Here is a 15898-nt window from a genome sequence, read left to right as displayed (position 1 = left end):
CCTAGGACTAAGAGGAACCTCAGGGCCATCTAGTTGATCCTTCCCCCTGGCCCCTTCTCCTATTTTATAGATAAGTAAACTGAAGCCCCGGGGAGTTAATGCTTCCCTTGCCCATGCCTACACAAGTAGTAATTCTCAGAGGTGAGATGTGAAGCCATGTCCTGATTCTACAGTTAGTGATTTTCCATTGTACTACACAGCTTTCCAAGGAGGTAATGCAGTATCTCCTTTTCTCCTCTTGACCTTTCCTTCTGGGCACAGGGAAAGCTATTTACATTGCTTTGTTTTAAACATTTACTTTGTCTCTATAAACACTGTTCACCACAGGACTTTGCTAGTCCAGGTGGAAATGCAGCTCAGAGGAGGCAATGGGGATGGGAGGTGAAGGGAGCATCTTCAGAGGAGAGGGAGAGATAGATCTTGACACTGAGTTGCTTGCTAAAATGCCATCTCTGCCTGAGGATTCAGACCTTAAAAAAGACAGAATTACAAATCTTTTGATACAACTTTCCATAGCAGAGGAGCATTTATACCAGAAAACCCATTCAAGAATTAAACAAACCAATGTCTCAATTTAATCCATATTTTAGTTTGATTTGATTGTCCTAATGGCTAAAATGGTTGTTCATGAAAATAGAAATTTTAAAGACTCTTCAATATGGATCTGATAGATGGCTGGATATATTGTGTAAGATCTTTAAATATTTGTTGACTATCAGATGTTAGATGGCAACAATTTATGATTCAGGCAATATATATTCAAATGAATAGATAATTTGCTTCCCAGTGGCTCTTTTCTCTTAAATTATAAATTTGCTTGTTCAATCCTTATTATTCTGTGAAATGGTTTCTCACATTATAGACCATAAAATAAAGTCACAAGCTAAACATGATGATAACATTAAAGTTCAGTAGAGATTTCTGTTTGAGAGAAATGGGACAGAGTTAGGTATGTGATGCAGATCCATAAATAGTTGGAGAATTTAAATAGGAAAAATAAATTCTCAGAAACTACAGTCTATGATATCCAGATATAAAAGGTATCTGGATGATCTTCCATAGTGATGATATCTATATGTAATATACTGCTATAAGAGTAACTGAATAAAACAGTAGCACTTTTAGTAAATATCCTGGATACTTTAAATTATATTTTCAGATATGTACATATATGCATTAAAATGACTTTTACATTTAGCATTTACATATCTTCTATTGGGGATTTGCAGGTCTTTAGGAACATTACTAATTTTAATGGAATGAGTATCTCCTAAAACTTTTCTTGCTAATTGGCTGCACAGAAGCTAAAGTCAATAATTAACTATCTTTCGGTTAAAAGATCATTATAAAATAAAGCGCCTAACCCAGATAATTACTATAATCTGACATTTTTCTTTGAATTCTTCACCTCCTTGAAGTCTATTATACACAATATCTTATCTCTGCTACCAGATGACAGCTTTTAAGAAACTAATCCTTTTCTGAAATATCATTTTATCATTTTTAGCTTAATTCCGAGGATACTACCTAATTGGATTTAACCTATGTTCCATACTTTTTTGTTTTTTAAAAACTGATAAGTCCTAGTCATTAACTATATAAATATACACATACATAAAATGTATACACAAATATAATATATACTATGTGTAGGATATATAGTAATATATGTACACATAGATATATGATGCAACATAGAGAAATAATGCTTAATAGAAATTTTTACAAGATTTAATACTAATATGAAGCAAACTTCAGAAAATCAATGTATAGAGTTTATTTGGGGTTATGAACCTATCAGCACTTGAGAATGACAAATCTGTCACATTTAATAAAATCTAGAAGTCTGCCTAAATGAAGGGTTAAATTTTTTTTTTAGAAAGCTCTTATTTAAAAGCAAGATAAAAAATAGCATACAAAGGTGTTATGATGTTAGTTTTTATGATCTTCATAATACTGTACATAGTTCAAATCAATAGTAACATTGTGATTCACAATTCTAGGTACGGAACCAATACATTATACCCTCCTTTCTCTCTCACTTCTCTGCACACACATTCCTCACATCTCACTTTTAGTTTATTTAGCTATAGTGTTCTCATATGCATGCCTGTTTATCTCTCTAGGTCTCTCTCTTTGTGTCTGTAAGTCTCTACACATATAGACACACATGCATACATGTTGTCCTAAAACCGCACTAAAACTTGCATATGTGTGTATTATATATAAACACATATAAAATCATAGACAGATGACTATTTACTCATAGGTGTGTGTGTGTGTGTGTGTGTGTGTATGTGATTTTCAGAAATAATAGTGGTAAATCTTGAAAAATTTCTGTTTAGCAGTATTTTTATGTTTTATCATCCCCATCTGTCTCTTTGGCTATCTCTCCTGTATTTTCTTCTTTTCTTGCTTCACTTATCACTGCTAAAAGGCCTATCCTCTTTGCTTTTCATAAATGAGGGGAGCTCTTGAAGGATTATGAGGGTGGATCTCATCTACTCTCAAAGTCTGACATAGGCCAATTGAGCTGGTGGTAGGGGAGCAGCTGTGCTTAATCAAACCATCCCAAAAGGACTTGCACATGGTGCTCCTTCTCCACCCAGACACAGTTCACTTTATGCCTATATTTTGGCTGGCAGCTGGGCATGAGGTGCACATCTGTATTCCTTTAGGATTCACTCTGTTGTGTCACAAATATTCAAATAAATTGGTGTTTGGTAGTTAGGTTGGGACTTGGGAAAGAACATCTTTGAAGCTGTGTGCTCACAATCCATCAAGGGCAAAAGTCAAATGTTCTTTATTGTTTATATGCTTTTTATGGGTTAAAATTTTAAAAAAAATCTGTTTTTAAAAAGTTTGAGTTCCAAATTCTTTCCCCTCCTTTTCTCCCCTCCTCCCTCACTGAGAATGCAAGCAATCCGATATAGGTTATACTCTCTATTATTTATATCAACTACTGTGTGAGGTACTTGACTAAAATTAGTAGCTTGTAAGTTAATTGTACCAATTAGTTATTTATTTACAAAGAAATACTTAGAAATTCATTAGATTCAGCTACAAGTTATTTTCAAAATAATGTAAACATTATTAAAATGAACAGGATAGCTAGCTGGAAAGTTAGGGGGCAGTATATGTGAAAATTAATTAATTCTTTGATAAGACAATTTATATACAATTACTTACTGCTATTGGGATTATCTCCTATGATATGATGTCTTCCACTCCAGTACCAGAGTAGGAGGGTAGCATCTCGAGATCCAGACACAATGTAGCAGTCTCCTCCTATGTAGGATTCAGATCTGGCCAGACAAGTGACTACATCCCAATGGCCAAATACAATCTGAGTTAATTTCCCTGTAATCAAAATATAACAAGTTCATTTGTATTTGCTACCTTTTAAAAATAAAGTCATTCATATTTTGAATCCATTATAATTAGGGGAAAAAGAAGACGAGATGAATACATATACATATCAGCCCAACTCTGGATAGGGATGTGTGCTTATTTCTGAGAAGTGATAGTAGAGGGTCAACTCCCAGATTTCAAGAAATAGGATGTTAAAATAACATAAGGACTTTTCTTTCTGGAGTCTGGAACTGGTTAGCTTCACAGAGTTCTGTGGTCATTAAGTCTGTTTGGAGAAGATGGAGTAGGACTCACTATAGTGGATTTTGAACTCCTTAATCAGTGCTCAGAACAGGGTTCACAGTGGGGGAGAGAACAGTCATTCAATTTTATCTTTTCTAAAATGAATTATGTATTTTCCTCAATTAGGAAAAATCTTCCCCCAAAACCCAAAAGGAAAACAAAACATTTGTTATAAACATAGATGATCAAGCAAAGCAAATTTCTGCATTGGGTAATGGCCAAAAAAACAAAACAAAACCCCAAAACAAAAAGACATTTCATTCTGTACTCTGAGTCCTTCACTTCTCTGTCAGGAAGGGGGTAGCGTGTTTCATTACTAATGCTCTGGAATAGTGGTTTGGCCACTGCATTGATCAGAGTTTCTCATTCTTTCAAAGTTATTTGTCTTTACCATATTGTTTTCATTGTATAAATTATTCTCCTAGTTCTGTTCACTTCATTTTGCATCAGTTCACAAAAGTCTCCCCAGCTTTCTCTGAAACCACCCCCTTTATCATTTCTTACAAAACAATAGTATTCCATCACATTCATATCTCATAACTTGTTCAGCTGTTCCTCAATTCAAGGTAATCTCAGATTTCTATTCTTTGCCATCTTAAAAAGAACTACAAATATTTTGGTACATCTTAATTAGAATTTATTTTGCTTTGGACCAATGCCCTTCTCAATCTATTCTCCCTCTAGGCAGCTAGGTGATGCCATAGTACATCGAGTACTGGACCTGGAGTCGGGAAGACTGAAGTTCAAATGTGACCTCAGACATGTAGTAACGGTGTGATCCTGGTCAAGTCGTCTAACTTGTGTCTGTCTCAGCTACCTCATTTGTAAAATGGGGATAAAAATAGCACCTACTTTCTAGGATGATTGTGAGGATCAAATGAGGTAATGTTTGTAAAGCATTTAGCACAGTGCCTGATACATAACAGGTACTCAACAAATCCTTTCTTCCTTCTGCTTCCCTTTCTCTTCTTTTTCCTTTTTAAGTGAAATATATTGCTGTCTCAACTCTGTCTCTGTGTATGTGTATGTGCTCTTTTCTCCTCTGACTAGTTCAGATGAGAGTGAGGTTCAAATGTTAGCTGTTCCTCCCACTCCCTCTTCCTTGTCTGTATAGATGTTTACTTATACACCCTGGATATAGTATTCCCTAATCTTTCCTTTTTCCCCCCTCTTGTGCATTTGATTCCTTCCTTCTTTGACCCCTAATGATATTAGGATTCAGAGGAGATACATGCATCTCCCCCCATATTAGAATGTAAGTAGTTTATCCTGTTTAGCCCCTTATAACTGTTCATTTGTGTTTACCTTTTAATGTGTGTCTTCACTTCTGTGGTTGAACTTCAAAATTTTTATGCAGTTCTGGGCTTTTTATCAGAAATGTTTGGAAGCCCACTTATCCCCCTGTAGCATTATCCTCAGTATTTCTGGCTAAGTTATTCTTGGCTCTAAGCCTTTGCCTCTTGGAATATCATGTTCCAAGCTTTCTGCTTTTTTATAATGGTGGCTGCTAAATCATGCGTGAACCTGACTGTATCTCCTTGATAGTTGAATTCTTTCTTTTTGGCTGCTTGCAGTATTTTTCTTTGACCTGGAATCTCTGAATTTTATCATGTTCCTGGGATTTTTTCACCTTGGGGTTTCTTTTAGGAGGAGACCTGTGGATTCTTTCAATTTCCACTTTGCCCTCTGGTTCTAAGACAAGGGTTAACAAATTATGGCCCATGGGTCAAATCTGGCTTGCTGCCTGTTTTTTGTGAGTTCATGAACTAAGGGTAATTTTTACATTTTCAAATGGTTTAAAAAACAATCTAAGGAGTATTTTTTGTGACGTGTGAAAATTATATGACATTCAAATTTCAGCATCCATAAATGAAATTTTATTAGGACATACTCATGTTCATTCATTTTATTGTCTATTGCTACTGTTGTATAAGAACAGCCAACTCGACTGGTTATGACAGAGATCATTATGTGGTGTTCTTCACACTGCTGACTGACATTACAAATTGTAGTGATGCAGTTTTAACTTGACAGAGTTTCAAGTGCCAAGTATTTTTCTGTACCACGACACACACATGTTTATTTATTTACCAGTATATAGCCATTATTATGATTTTTTGAGCTCAGGACTGAAATTTTCTGAATGAGAAGAACCTTACTCAAGCATTATTACTGAACATTGAATGGCTTTGGATATTAGCTTTTGTTGAAGACTTGGTAATGTTTCTTAATGAATTCAATCTAAGATTACAAGGCAAAATACTGCTTATATGTAAAACTTCTGTAGTAAAGTCAATTCGATGACAACTAATGTTGTTTTAATCACAAATAATATCAACCTGCTTCATATATACACTTTCTATGCTGTCAAAAGTTAAAACAAGAAGCAAGTATCTCCATTCCCACACTTATTTGTAGTAGATATATTTTCTGAGCTCAAACTACAGTTCTAGTAGTGTTTTTCAGACCTCAACACAAGTACAAAAGAAATTTCCATATTTCAAAATCCATGTAACTGTGAAATTGAGGAGCTTCCACCTAACTCCCAATTGGAAGGATTAATGTACAATATAATGACATACTAACAGGCAAACATCAAGAGAAGAATCTAATAGAATTCTGAAAATGCCTTCCAAGTGGTCAGTATGCTCAATGAAAATCATAGGCTCATGGGTTGATATTAGTATTTGGAAATATTTATCTGTGTAAAAATTTTTTTTCGAAGATAAAATATGCAAAATTTTATAGATCAGCAACATTTGCAATCAATTTTGAATAAAAAGGACCCTAAGTTTGAACTCCAACTAAGCAATATGTTAAAACCCCACCAAGATTCCTATTTTCTCATTAGTAGACCTATATTACAAAAAACTGTACTCAATTATTATATTTTGAATTCTGTCAATAAAAATTTTGTGGAAATTTGTTCTCTCTTGTACATAGATGTTATGTAGGTACAAAGACAAAAATGAAGCAATCTCTGCCCTAAAGGAGCTTATATTCTATTGGTGGTACACAATGTGTGCACTGAAAAGCAAATGCAAAATATATACAGAGTAGATACAAATTTGGTGGGGGATGGTACTAACAACTAGGGGTTAGGACAGGCCTTCCTTGGGGAATGGCTTTGAGCAGAGTTTTGAAAGAAGCTGGGAATTCTATGATATGGAAGCAAAGGTGAGCCTGGGGTATGGGAAACAGCCTATGAAAGTAAACAGAGACAGGAGATGGCATGTCATGGGTGGTGAACAGCAAACTGGTCAATTTGGCTGAAGATAGTATGAGGGAAAGTAATGCATAGTAAGCCTGGAAAGTTAACAACAATCTCTCAGTTGCCAAATCCAATGACCTTTTCTCAATCCTTATTCTCCTTAACCCCTCTGCAGCTGCTGACACTGTTGATCATTCTCTCTTCCTTGATACTCTCTTCTCTCTAGGTTTTTAGGATACCACTCTCTCCTGGTTCTGATAACTTCTTCGCTGGATCCTCCTCCAGATCAGGCCAATAACTGTAGGTGTCCCTAGGGATTCTGTCCTGGGTCCTCTTCTCATCTCCCTCTATTCTACTTCACTTGGTGAGCTCATCAATTTCCATGGATTTAATTACTGTCTCCATGCTGATGATTTTCAAATCTAATTTTCCTGTCCCAATCTCTCTCCTGACCTCCAATTTTGCATCTCCAACTGCCTTTTGGAAATCTCCAATTAGATGTGCAGAAGACACCTTAAACTCACCATGTCCAAAATAGAACACGTTGTTTTTCCTCAAAACCCTCCTCGCTTTCCTGTTGCTGTAGAAGGCTGTATCATCCTTTTAGTCCCTCAGGCTCACAGCCTAGAAATCATCATAGATTTCTCACTCTCTCAACCCCCATATCCAAACTGTTGCCACAGCCTGTTGATTTCACTTTTGCAACATCTCTTGAATATGTCCCTTTCTCTCCTCTGTGGTGCAAGCCCTCATCACCTTACTCCCGGACCACTGCAACAGCCTGCTGGTGGGTCTGCCTGCCTCAAGTCTCTCCTGACTCCCAGTTCATCCTTCATTCAGCCACTACAGTGATTCCCCTAAAATACAGGTTCAATCATGTCAATCCCCACTCAATAAACTCCAATGGCTTCCTATTGCCTCAAGGAGCAAATACAAAATGCTCTGTTTGGCATTCAACGTCCTTCATAATCTACGCCCCTCCTACATTTCTAGTCTTCTTGCACCTGGCTCCCTGCCATGTGCTCTTCAGTCTAGTGACAGTGGCCTTGTGGCTGTTCCACAAATAAGACACTTGATTTCTCAGCTCCACGTGTTTCTTTCTTTTTTTTTTTTTCCTGGCTGTCTCCCATGCCTGGAATGCTCTGCCTCTTCCACTCTGCCTACAGACCTCCCTGGCTTTACTTACAGTTCTTTTACTAGAAGCCTCCACCAATCCCTCTTTATTCCAGTGCCTGGCCTCTGTTAAATTATCTCCTATTTATACTGTATATATAGCTTGCTGCCAAGTTGTCTCTCTCATTAGATTGTAAGCTCCTTGAGGGCAGGGACTGTTTTTTTTAACCTCCTTTTGTGTCCTCAGAGCTTAACACGGGGTGTGGCACATAATAGGTGTTCAATAAATGTTTATTGATTGATTGAAAGGTAGGCTGGAATTAAATTGTGAAGGACTTTACCTGTTTCTGTAGAATAAACTCTAAAACTCTTATCCCAGAATCCACAAATAAGAATGTATCGATTATCTGCTGTGACAACAAAACAATGAGCATTGATTTGTATACTCTGATCCACAAGGTCTGTGATCTGCCGTTTGTTCACACCAGAATTATTTGCTGTAAATAAATGCAAACAAAGTTAAGTAAATTACTCTTATAATTCCACTGTGAAGTTATGGAAGCAAATGCCTGTTTAAATTTTAATGAACTGTGAATTTGTTGTATATTTTTAAATATGTACATTTAAAAGTACTGATACTCTGTCAGAAATCTAAGATTACAGTGACCTTGAGGTTTCTCTTTAAGGAAAATAAACTGTTTTCCTAGTGGTGGCAATTATTATAAAACTACTTCACAAATCTTACAACATACATCAGTAATTTAAGTACACTTAAAAATGTAAGAAATTAAGGAAAACATTTTAAAACTCAATAAAAAGTCGAATACATCTTCTAGATATGTACAAGGTCAAAAGTGTCCAGTAAAAACAAAACAAAACCATTAAGAGGTAATTGTTAATCAGTAAATACTATATCTGGTTATATTTATATAATTAAAATATATTTAAATATCCTAGAATGTTATTTTCTGACTGAATTTGATATTTACATGAAATAGAAATTTGTACAAAAAATCTTTTTCTGGGCACAGTCCCATAGGGAGCTTTAGGTCAGCAGCTTTAAAAACCTTGACTGTCAACCAATGGAAGTTATTTTCAGAATGGGCTTGAGTGAGAAATGAAAAAAATAAAAAGGAATAGGGGAGGAAGAATAGAGAGTATCAGCATTGGGATTAAATCTGAATAAAGCTAGAAGCCCAGAGAAAGTGGGATTTCCCTAGTGCCTGTCTTTTTGTTTGTCTGTCCCCTGTACTTCTCCACTCTTTCAGGATGTATAACTGTGCTGAATCCTTCTGTATGTACATATTGAAGATCATTCTGCCTCAGCAGCCATTAAATCTAAATGTTTTTTTCAGGCACTCTACCTTTAAAAATAGCTATTAAAATGGTGAATAGTGAAATAATCCAAGGATAGGCAACAGTAGACAATAATAAGTCCTTGAATAATTGGTATTTAATGGAAATTTTAATTTTTCTATCACACATTCTACTGTGATTGTTTGACAACCACAATGGCAATGACTTTTAGATCCCAAACTATGCCAGCGTATCCTAAAATATCCTTGGTCCTAACACTAATGCCTTCAAAAAGCATTTGAGCAAGATTTTGTGAAAAGGTCTCAAGTAACTGCTGAAATGCTTACATACTATCTCACTTTTAGCCTTAAAGACCAGAGTAGATCTAATACTGAAACGATAACAATAATTTCCATTTAGCTATGCTTCACAGTTTACATAAAGCATCTCGTTTGATTTTCAATACCAATAATCAGTGAAGCAGGCCAGGGCGAATAATACCAGTATTACTACTATAGGTTGTGGAGGAATGGAGGCTCACTGAGATTCAATGACTTCCCTCAGGTCACACAGCTACTTAGTGGCAAAGACGGGGCTGTAATTTAGGCTTTCTGCCTCCTGTGCACTTTCTCTTTCAACCCCCTGGCCTCTAGGCAACATGCATATGGATGCAAGTAGGTATTTTCTGTGCAGTGTTAAAAAAGAGCAACCATACTTTGTGGGTCACTTAGGTCTTTATGTGGGTCAGTTAGATCTGATTAGCTTCATGACCATATACTGATTCCAGTACTGACTGATTATCTTGTAAATACATGATAATTGGGTCCAGTGAGAGTATGTTAACGTGAATCTATCATAACTACTAGAAAAACATTCAAAGTGGATGCCTTATTAATGGTAGGCTAGTATACCATTTTCTTATATAAAGGCCTAAACTGATACTTGCTAAGTATACTACATAGCACCAGAATGTATGTAGTTCACATAATTTTCAGGGTTTTTTTCCCCCAAATCACCTTTAAAATGCTTACATGAGATCAACTGAAAGCTTGTTTTTATCAGTATTAAAGTCCTCTATTCAATGTATAGGAGAGGAGGTGTGGAGTAGATGATAGTAGTCAGGATGACCTAGGCTCATATCCTTCCTGGGGCTGACACAGGATAGTTCTGATCCTAGGCAGTGCTTCAGGCACCTCAGACAATAAGTTGTAGAGCTTCTGCTGATTTAGAGGGAACTTCTTTGGAGACAGAGCTCCTTAAATGGATGAAATAGCAAAAAGAAACAACCTCCCCCCACAACTCTCCTCCCCACAAGCAACTACTCTTCCCCACAACTCCAATCAGTTTATACTGTGAATAACGAAATATAGTGAAGTTAGGGACATGGAAACCTGTGTTATCTTCATTTTAAAAATCTTTGTTTTAGCCCCATTGAGCATTTCAAGACAAGCTACCGTCCTGTATCTCTCCTGTTCAGTCAAACTTCTAAAAAGTCCTTTAGATTCACTGCCTCCAATTCCTCACCTCTCAATCACTTCTCAACTCCCTGAAATATGGTTCTACACCCTACCTCTCTAATGAAATTGCTGTCTTCAAAATTACAAATGATTTCAATGGCTATATTCCAAAGTCTTTTCTGGCTCTTATCTCTCTTGATCTCTCATCAGCTTCTTATTTTACTGACTACCCACTACTGGACACTTTCTTCTCTTCTGGCTTTCATGTCTTTTTGTCCTTTTTCGGGTCTTTTCCTACTTCTTTGATCACTCCTTAGTCTCCCTTACTGGATCATCATCCATCTCCTTCTTCCTTAGTATGTATGTTTGTCAAGAGCTCTATCCTGGGCCTTCCCTTTCTCTCCATATTCTTTTCTAGAGATTTCAAAAGCTCCCAAGGGTTCAAGTATGATCTCTTCCCTGATAACTTCCAAATCTCTATCTAACCTTAATTTCTCTCTTAAACTCAAGTTATCTATTGCTAGCTCATGCTGGATAGCCTCTCCTGGATGTCTCACAGACATCTCAATCTCAAAACGTTAAGAAAGGAGCTCATTATCTCCAAATCTCTCCACCAAGCCTTTACTTCTTCCTAACCTCTTTATTTCTATCAAGGGCACTAATATAGGTCTAATATAGGGCACCTTCTAGTTACCCAAATTCTTTCTAGATTTTAGATAAAGTTTAGGATCATAGAGCACAGCTTTAGAGCTAGAAGGGACTTTAACAGTCATGTCATCCCACTGCTCCATTTTATAGATGAGAAGAATGAGGCCCAGATGGGTTCCATGCCTTATCCATTTGTACAGATATATAGGAAGAGTTGTAATTTTAATTTCATTATAACAAATTAATATTTAGCTCTTTGTAAAATATGACCATACCAAAATATGGAGATTTAATGTCCTTGGAAATGTTTTTAAACCTTTGCCATATGTTCATCTTTTACATACCAATTAAAGGATCCATTTCAATGGGAAGATGATGGGCTTGATCCAAGGAGTATCCTGGGGCTCCCCTAAGGCCTAAAGATAAAAGAATGAATAAAATTATTATAAACTATTATGTAAAATGATTTTTACCCATTAATAGTCTTTTCAGATTATGTACTACATGGACATAATATACACATATGTATATTGACATACACATACATATATATCCTCTTTGAACAAAATTATTTTACTCCCTTTAAGGATAAGAGTAATAACATTTATGTAGTGCTTTCCAAAGTGTTATATGTATGGCATATCATTTGAGTAGTACACTATATTGGTTTTACAGATAACCTTTCAGGGTTATCATTAAAGACAGTTTAAAAAACATTTTCTAACACAAATGCTGAGAAAACAGTTAAAATTTTCATACTTATGTAGTGAAAATACAAGGTTCCATGCTCTGAAAAAGTGTGACTGCACATGTTAAATGACATGGAAAACTAAGATATTTATAATTTTGGCTCAACCATTTGTATAATTTAGCTGAAAGTGTTTTGGGTCCCAACCAGTCAGGGATTTGCCTTAAATTCTCTTTCACTTTGGATGTGCAGATACCTCAATCTCCTTCTCATTCTCCACATAACTAAAAAATTCCATTCTTTTGGTAGGGAGTTGCTCAAATTCCAAAAACTTGACAGTGAGAATTCAGAAGCGTATTGATTAGAATGTAGGAACAGTAAATGGACCTGTGATTTCACTGGTACTGGTAACTCTTGAATGAGGAAATTCCCTCTACCAATGCAGGCTGGTATCTTTTCTGCAACTTACAGTCTGAGAGAGATGTTCAGAGCACTAAACGATGAAACAGTTTGGCTAGTCACACATCCAATACGGGGTAATGGAACCAAGGTCCTCCTCGTTCTATTCTGAATTCTCTTGGATGACAGCAATGGCTCAGATTAAGCTTCTTGTGTTGATTATAACAACAGTGAATAGGGATGGTGATTTAAACTCTTCTACCATTTATTAAATGAGTAAGATAGATTTTATTCATAAGAATCTGGAAGGAATATATACATGAACCTCAATTTAATGCCATATAGCAACATGCCTTTTGACGGGGCTGCCCAAGAGTTCCTACCCTCCTATGGTGAGGCATTCTAAGAGCATCTTTCATACTGCTGCCATTTCTCTCATGCTTCCAGGGCCTATTAATAAAGTTTTATCATTCTCTTTGCAATTGCCAATAGTCTCTTCATTTTGTAGACCAACAAAACTAATGAACAGAAAATTAAAAATGACTAATTCCAAAGCACATACTGAGTCAATGACATATCAAGGGAGAATTTAATAACCAGGATACCAAAACAATAAGAAGAACTGGACAGGACTGAAACGATGAGCAACAGTAACAGTAGCAACAGCTGACAAACACGACTGCAATGTCTGCAAAGTTCTTCATGTAAATTATCTCCAAGCTGTATAACTTTCCACCTTAATGTCTGTCACTGTTCCTAAGTGGGATAGATGGGTATTCATCCCCTTGTTATTTGAATGCTTTCTCTCGTATTGAAAAGTGAGCTCCCTGAGCGCAGGGACTTCGTTTTGGTCTTTCTTTGTATCCCAGGTGCTTTGCACAGTGCCTAGCAAACAATAAGTACTTCAATCCCAGGTGAAAACATTCTTTTTGGTCTCTCATGGGAAAGGTGTGCGGATCCTGGAGTAGATCAGGTCTTGGCTTAGCTAAAATCCTAATCTGAAAGGGTTAATTTTTAGCTGCTTTATAGTTTCCTGTGCACTAATATGAGGGACACACAGTTGAAAACAGTCAAATTTTTTTGTGATATTCTTGCTACATATTTCAAAATGGATGAAAGGAGCTTTGACTCATTAAATATGATGACAGTAATATCAACCAAAGAAACATTTTAAGGAATTTTCATGAGACAAGCTGAAAAAGGTGGCTGTCAAGTCCTAAATTACAAGCTATGTATGTTAGAAAAATTCAGTTAAATCAATTTAATGTGGCCTATCTAATTCATCCCTGGTAGGGATTGTTTTAATAAACATTAGTGAATTTAGCTAATCAAATTGTTCGGCCATATCCAGATCTGCCTTGGCTCTATAAAGACCCAATGTATGTGGCTGGAATTTTTTTAAAAAATGACTTCACAAAGAAAATTGCAAAGTTATCAAACAACTTAGCTTATGTCTGAAAATACCAAAGTGAAGAGGAAAACCAAGACAATTATCTAGAGGATTCATTATAAAAACACATTCATGTAAACTCAATGTTTCTTAAACTAAGGCCAAAATGTTTGTAGGGATCTGAATTATTTTAAAAATTGCTTCAATGGTCTGCCTCATTTTATCAGTGCTGATGTGTACCTAACACTTTGAGAGATTTCAGATAATCTGGTCTTTTAGGTAATTCACTTGAAGTGAATTTTTATATTAACAGTTATTGCTATTCAAGAAATATTTAATGAATTATTTATACTGTTGAGCACATACCTACTGTGTTGTGCCATCTATTCACTGCAAAAAGTCTGCTGCAAGTCACAGTTACCACTGCAGGAATGGTAAGGTGTGGAAGAGTGTTGGCTGCCACATGTGTGACTGGAGAATTTGACGGAAATTTCAGCACCATTATAACATCCTGTTGCATCTGATCTTTAAACATGAGTGGACTCTGTGGAAGGAAACACTGTTGAATAGAAAGGAGAGGAAAGCAGAAGGAAACAGAAAGGATAACACAGTTAGTGAGGAGGTCCAGGAAAAATGAGGTTAAATAGAGTATGGGTACAAGCAAAATGGAACAATTGGAAGTAGCAACATATGACAGAAAGAGGAGAGCTTTGACATAAGGACAAAGCCTGCAGATCCATTTTCAGAAGGAATCATAAGGGTCTACAGAGTCAATATCATAGGTTACAAAATAAAATAATCAGTAAAAATTCAAATGTGGCTGGAAAACAAATGAAAAGCCAGGCTATGGCTTTCTCCTTTTTGATGTCTAATCAACTAGTAAATTCAGTGATTTGGTTAAAAATAAGTTGTCCTGATGAAAAAAAATGAGTTAATAAATTGTTAGCATAGCATAGACTCCATCCCCCCATAAAACAAACGAACAAACAAACATTCACTACCTAGTTTTAAAAAACTTTACAATTGGTTATTTTGGTGTCACATGGCCAATTTCTAAACTGATGCTTATAGTTACGTACTATATGTAAAATATGTTAAGATGAACATTTAATATTTTAAAGCATACCAATAAAATCAACAAATAATTGTTGAGTGACCATTATGTGTAAAGATATGGAAAATATAGCATTCAAAATAACCATTATTTGGTGCTCACAAACTTTCATGGTACAGTGCTTTGTAATCACTTGTGTTAGCTAATAATTCCCCATTACATGAACTCAGAAAGTTTAAATGTTCTAGCCTAGCTAAACAATTCCACAGCAATTTGGGTTCTAATAATGTCCCCCAGGAAATCAATGATTGTGACTGGGCATTTCTCCAGGATAAGCATTTTTTAAATCTGAGAAGAGTAACCTGGGAATAAAACTCCTTTGCCAAACTTTTTCAAAAAATGAAGTGTTGGTGATGATTCCCTGAACAATTCATTGAAAATATTTTATACTCTGTATTCTGAGGTCCTTCAGTAATACACAATACTCAAACACTTTATGAGAAGGAATTAACTGGTGTGTATCTGGAAGGAGCTTGTTAAGAGTGAAACACGATTCATTTGAGGGAAAATTTCAGCAAAATGTTTAAAAGTTCATCAAGTTTGTCTCAGCAAAGGAAAAATTCATCCAATGAATGGTTTATCATACAGCTATAATAATTTTGCCCATCTGACCTGGTGCCCCTGCCTTTTCATTGCAAAGTATGATGAAAATTGAAAGAGAAGGCAAAAAAAAAACCCGAGATGCTTGATTCTGTTATTAAGAGTATGATTAAATATGCATCTTTGGTGCATATATGGCCTTAATCACCAAATAAATAATTGAATAGAGGACAGCCTACATGTTATGGTCATCTGAAGTTCCTTTTTTTTTTCAAATAAGGTTCTCTTTGCTTTGATGACTACAAATGGCCAGATATTCTGATACTGTGTAAACATAAGTTTTTTTAGTTCACTGCTAACATAAGTCACTGAAAATTATAACTGTTAA

General features: G+C 35.8%; 1 protein-coding gene across 5 annotated transcripts in view; it reads right to left on the bottom strand.

Annotated features, from left to right (window-relative positions):
- Positions 1-15898, bottom strand: part of NBEA (neurobeachin) — a 768499-nt gene that overhangs the window by 11794 nt on the left and 740807 nt on the right. For all 5 annotated transcript variants that reach the window (XM_036747790.1, XM_036747792.1, XM_036747793.1 and 2 more), the window contains 4 exons: positions 14223-14415; positions 11724-11795; positions 8320-8475; positions 3190-3360 (listed from right to left, as the gene is read on the bottom strand). In XM_036747790.1, the coding sequence (XP_036603685.1) occupies positions 3190-3360; positions 8320-8475; positions 11724-11795; positions 14223-14415 (592 nt within the window). The remainder of the gene's footprint in view (positions 1-3189; positions 3361-8319; positions 8476-11723; positions 11796-14222; positions 14416-15898) is intronic.

The sequence above is a fragment of the Trichosurus vulpecula genome, chromosome 2 (genome assembly GCF_011100635.1).
Source record: "Trichosurus vulpecula isolate mTriVul1 chromosome 2, mTriVul1.pri, whole genome shotgun sequence".
Classification (NCBI taxonomy): Eukaryota; Metazoa; Chordata; class Mammalia; order Diprotodontia; family Phalangeridae; genus Trichosurus; species Trichosurus vulpecula.
The sequence above is the reverse complement of the archived record's forward strand: the minus strand, read 5'-3'. Positions and strand labels throughout refer to the sequence as shown.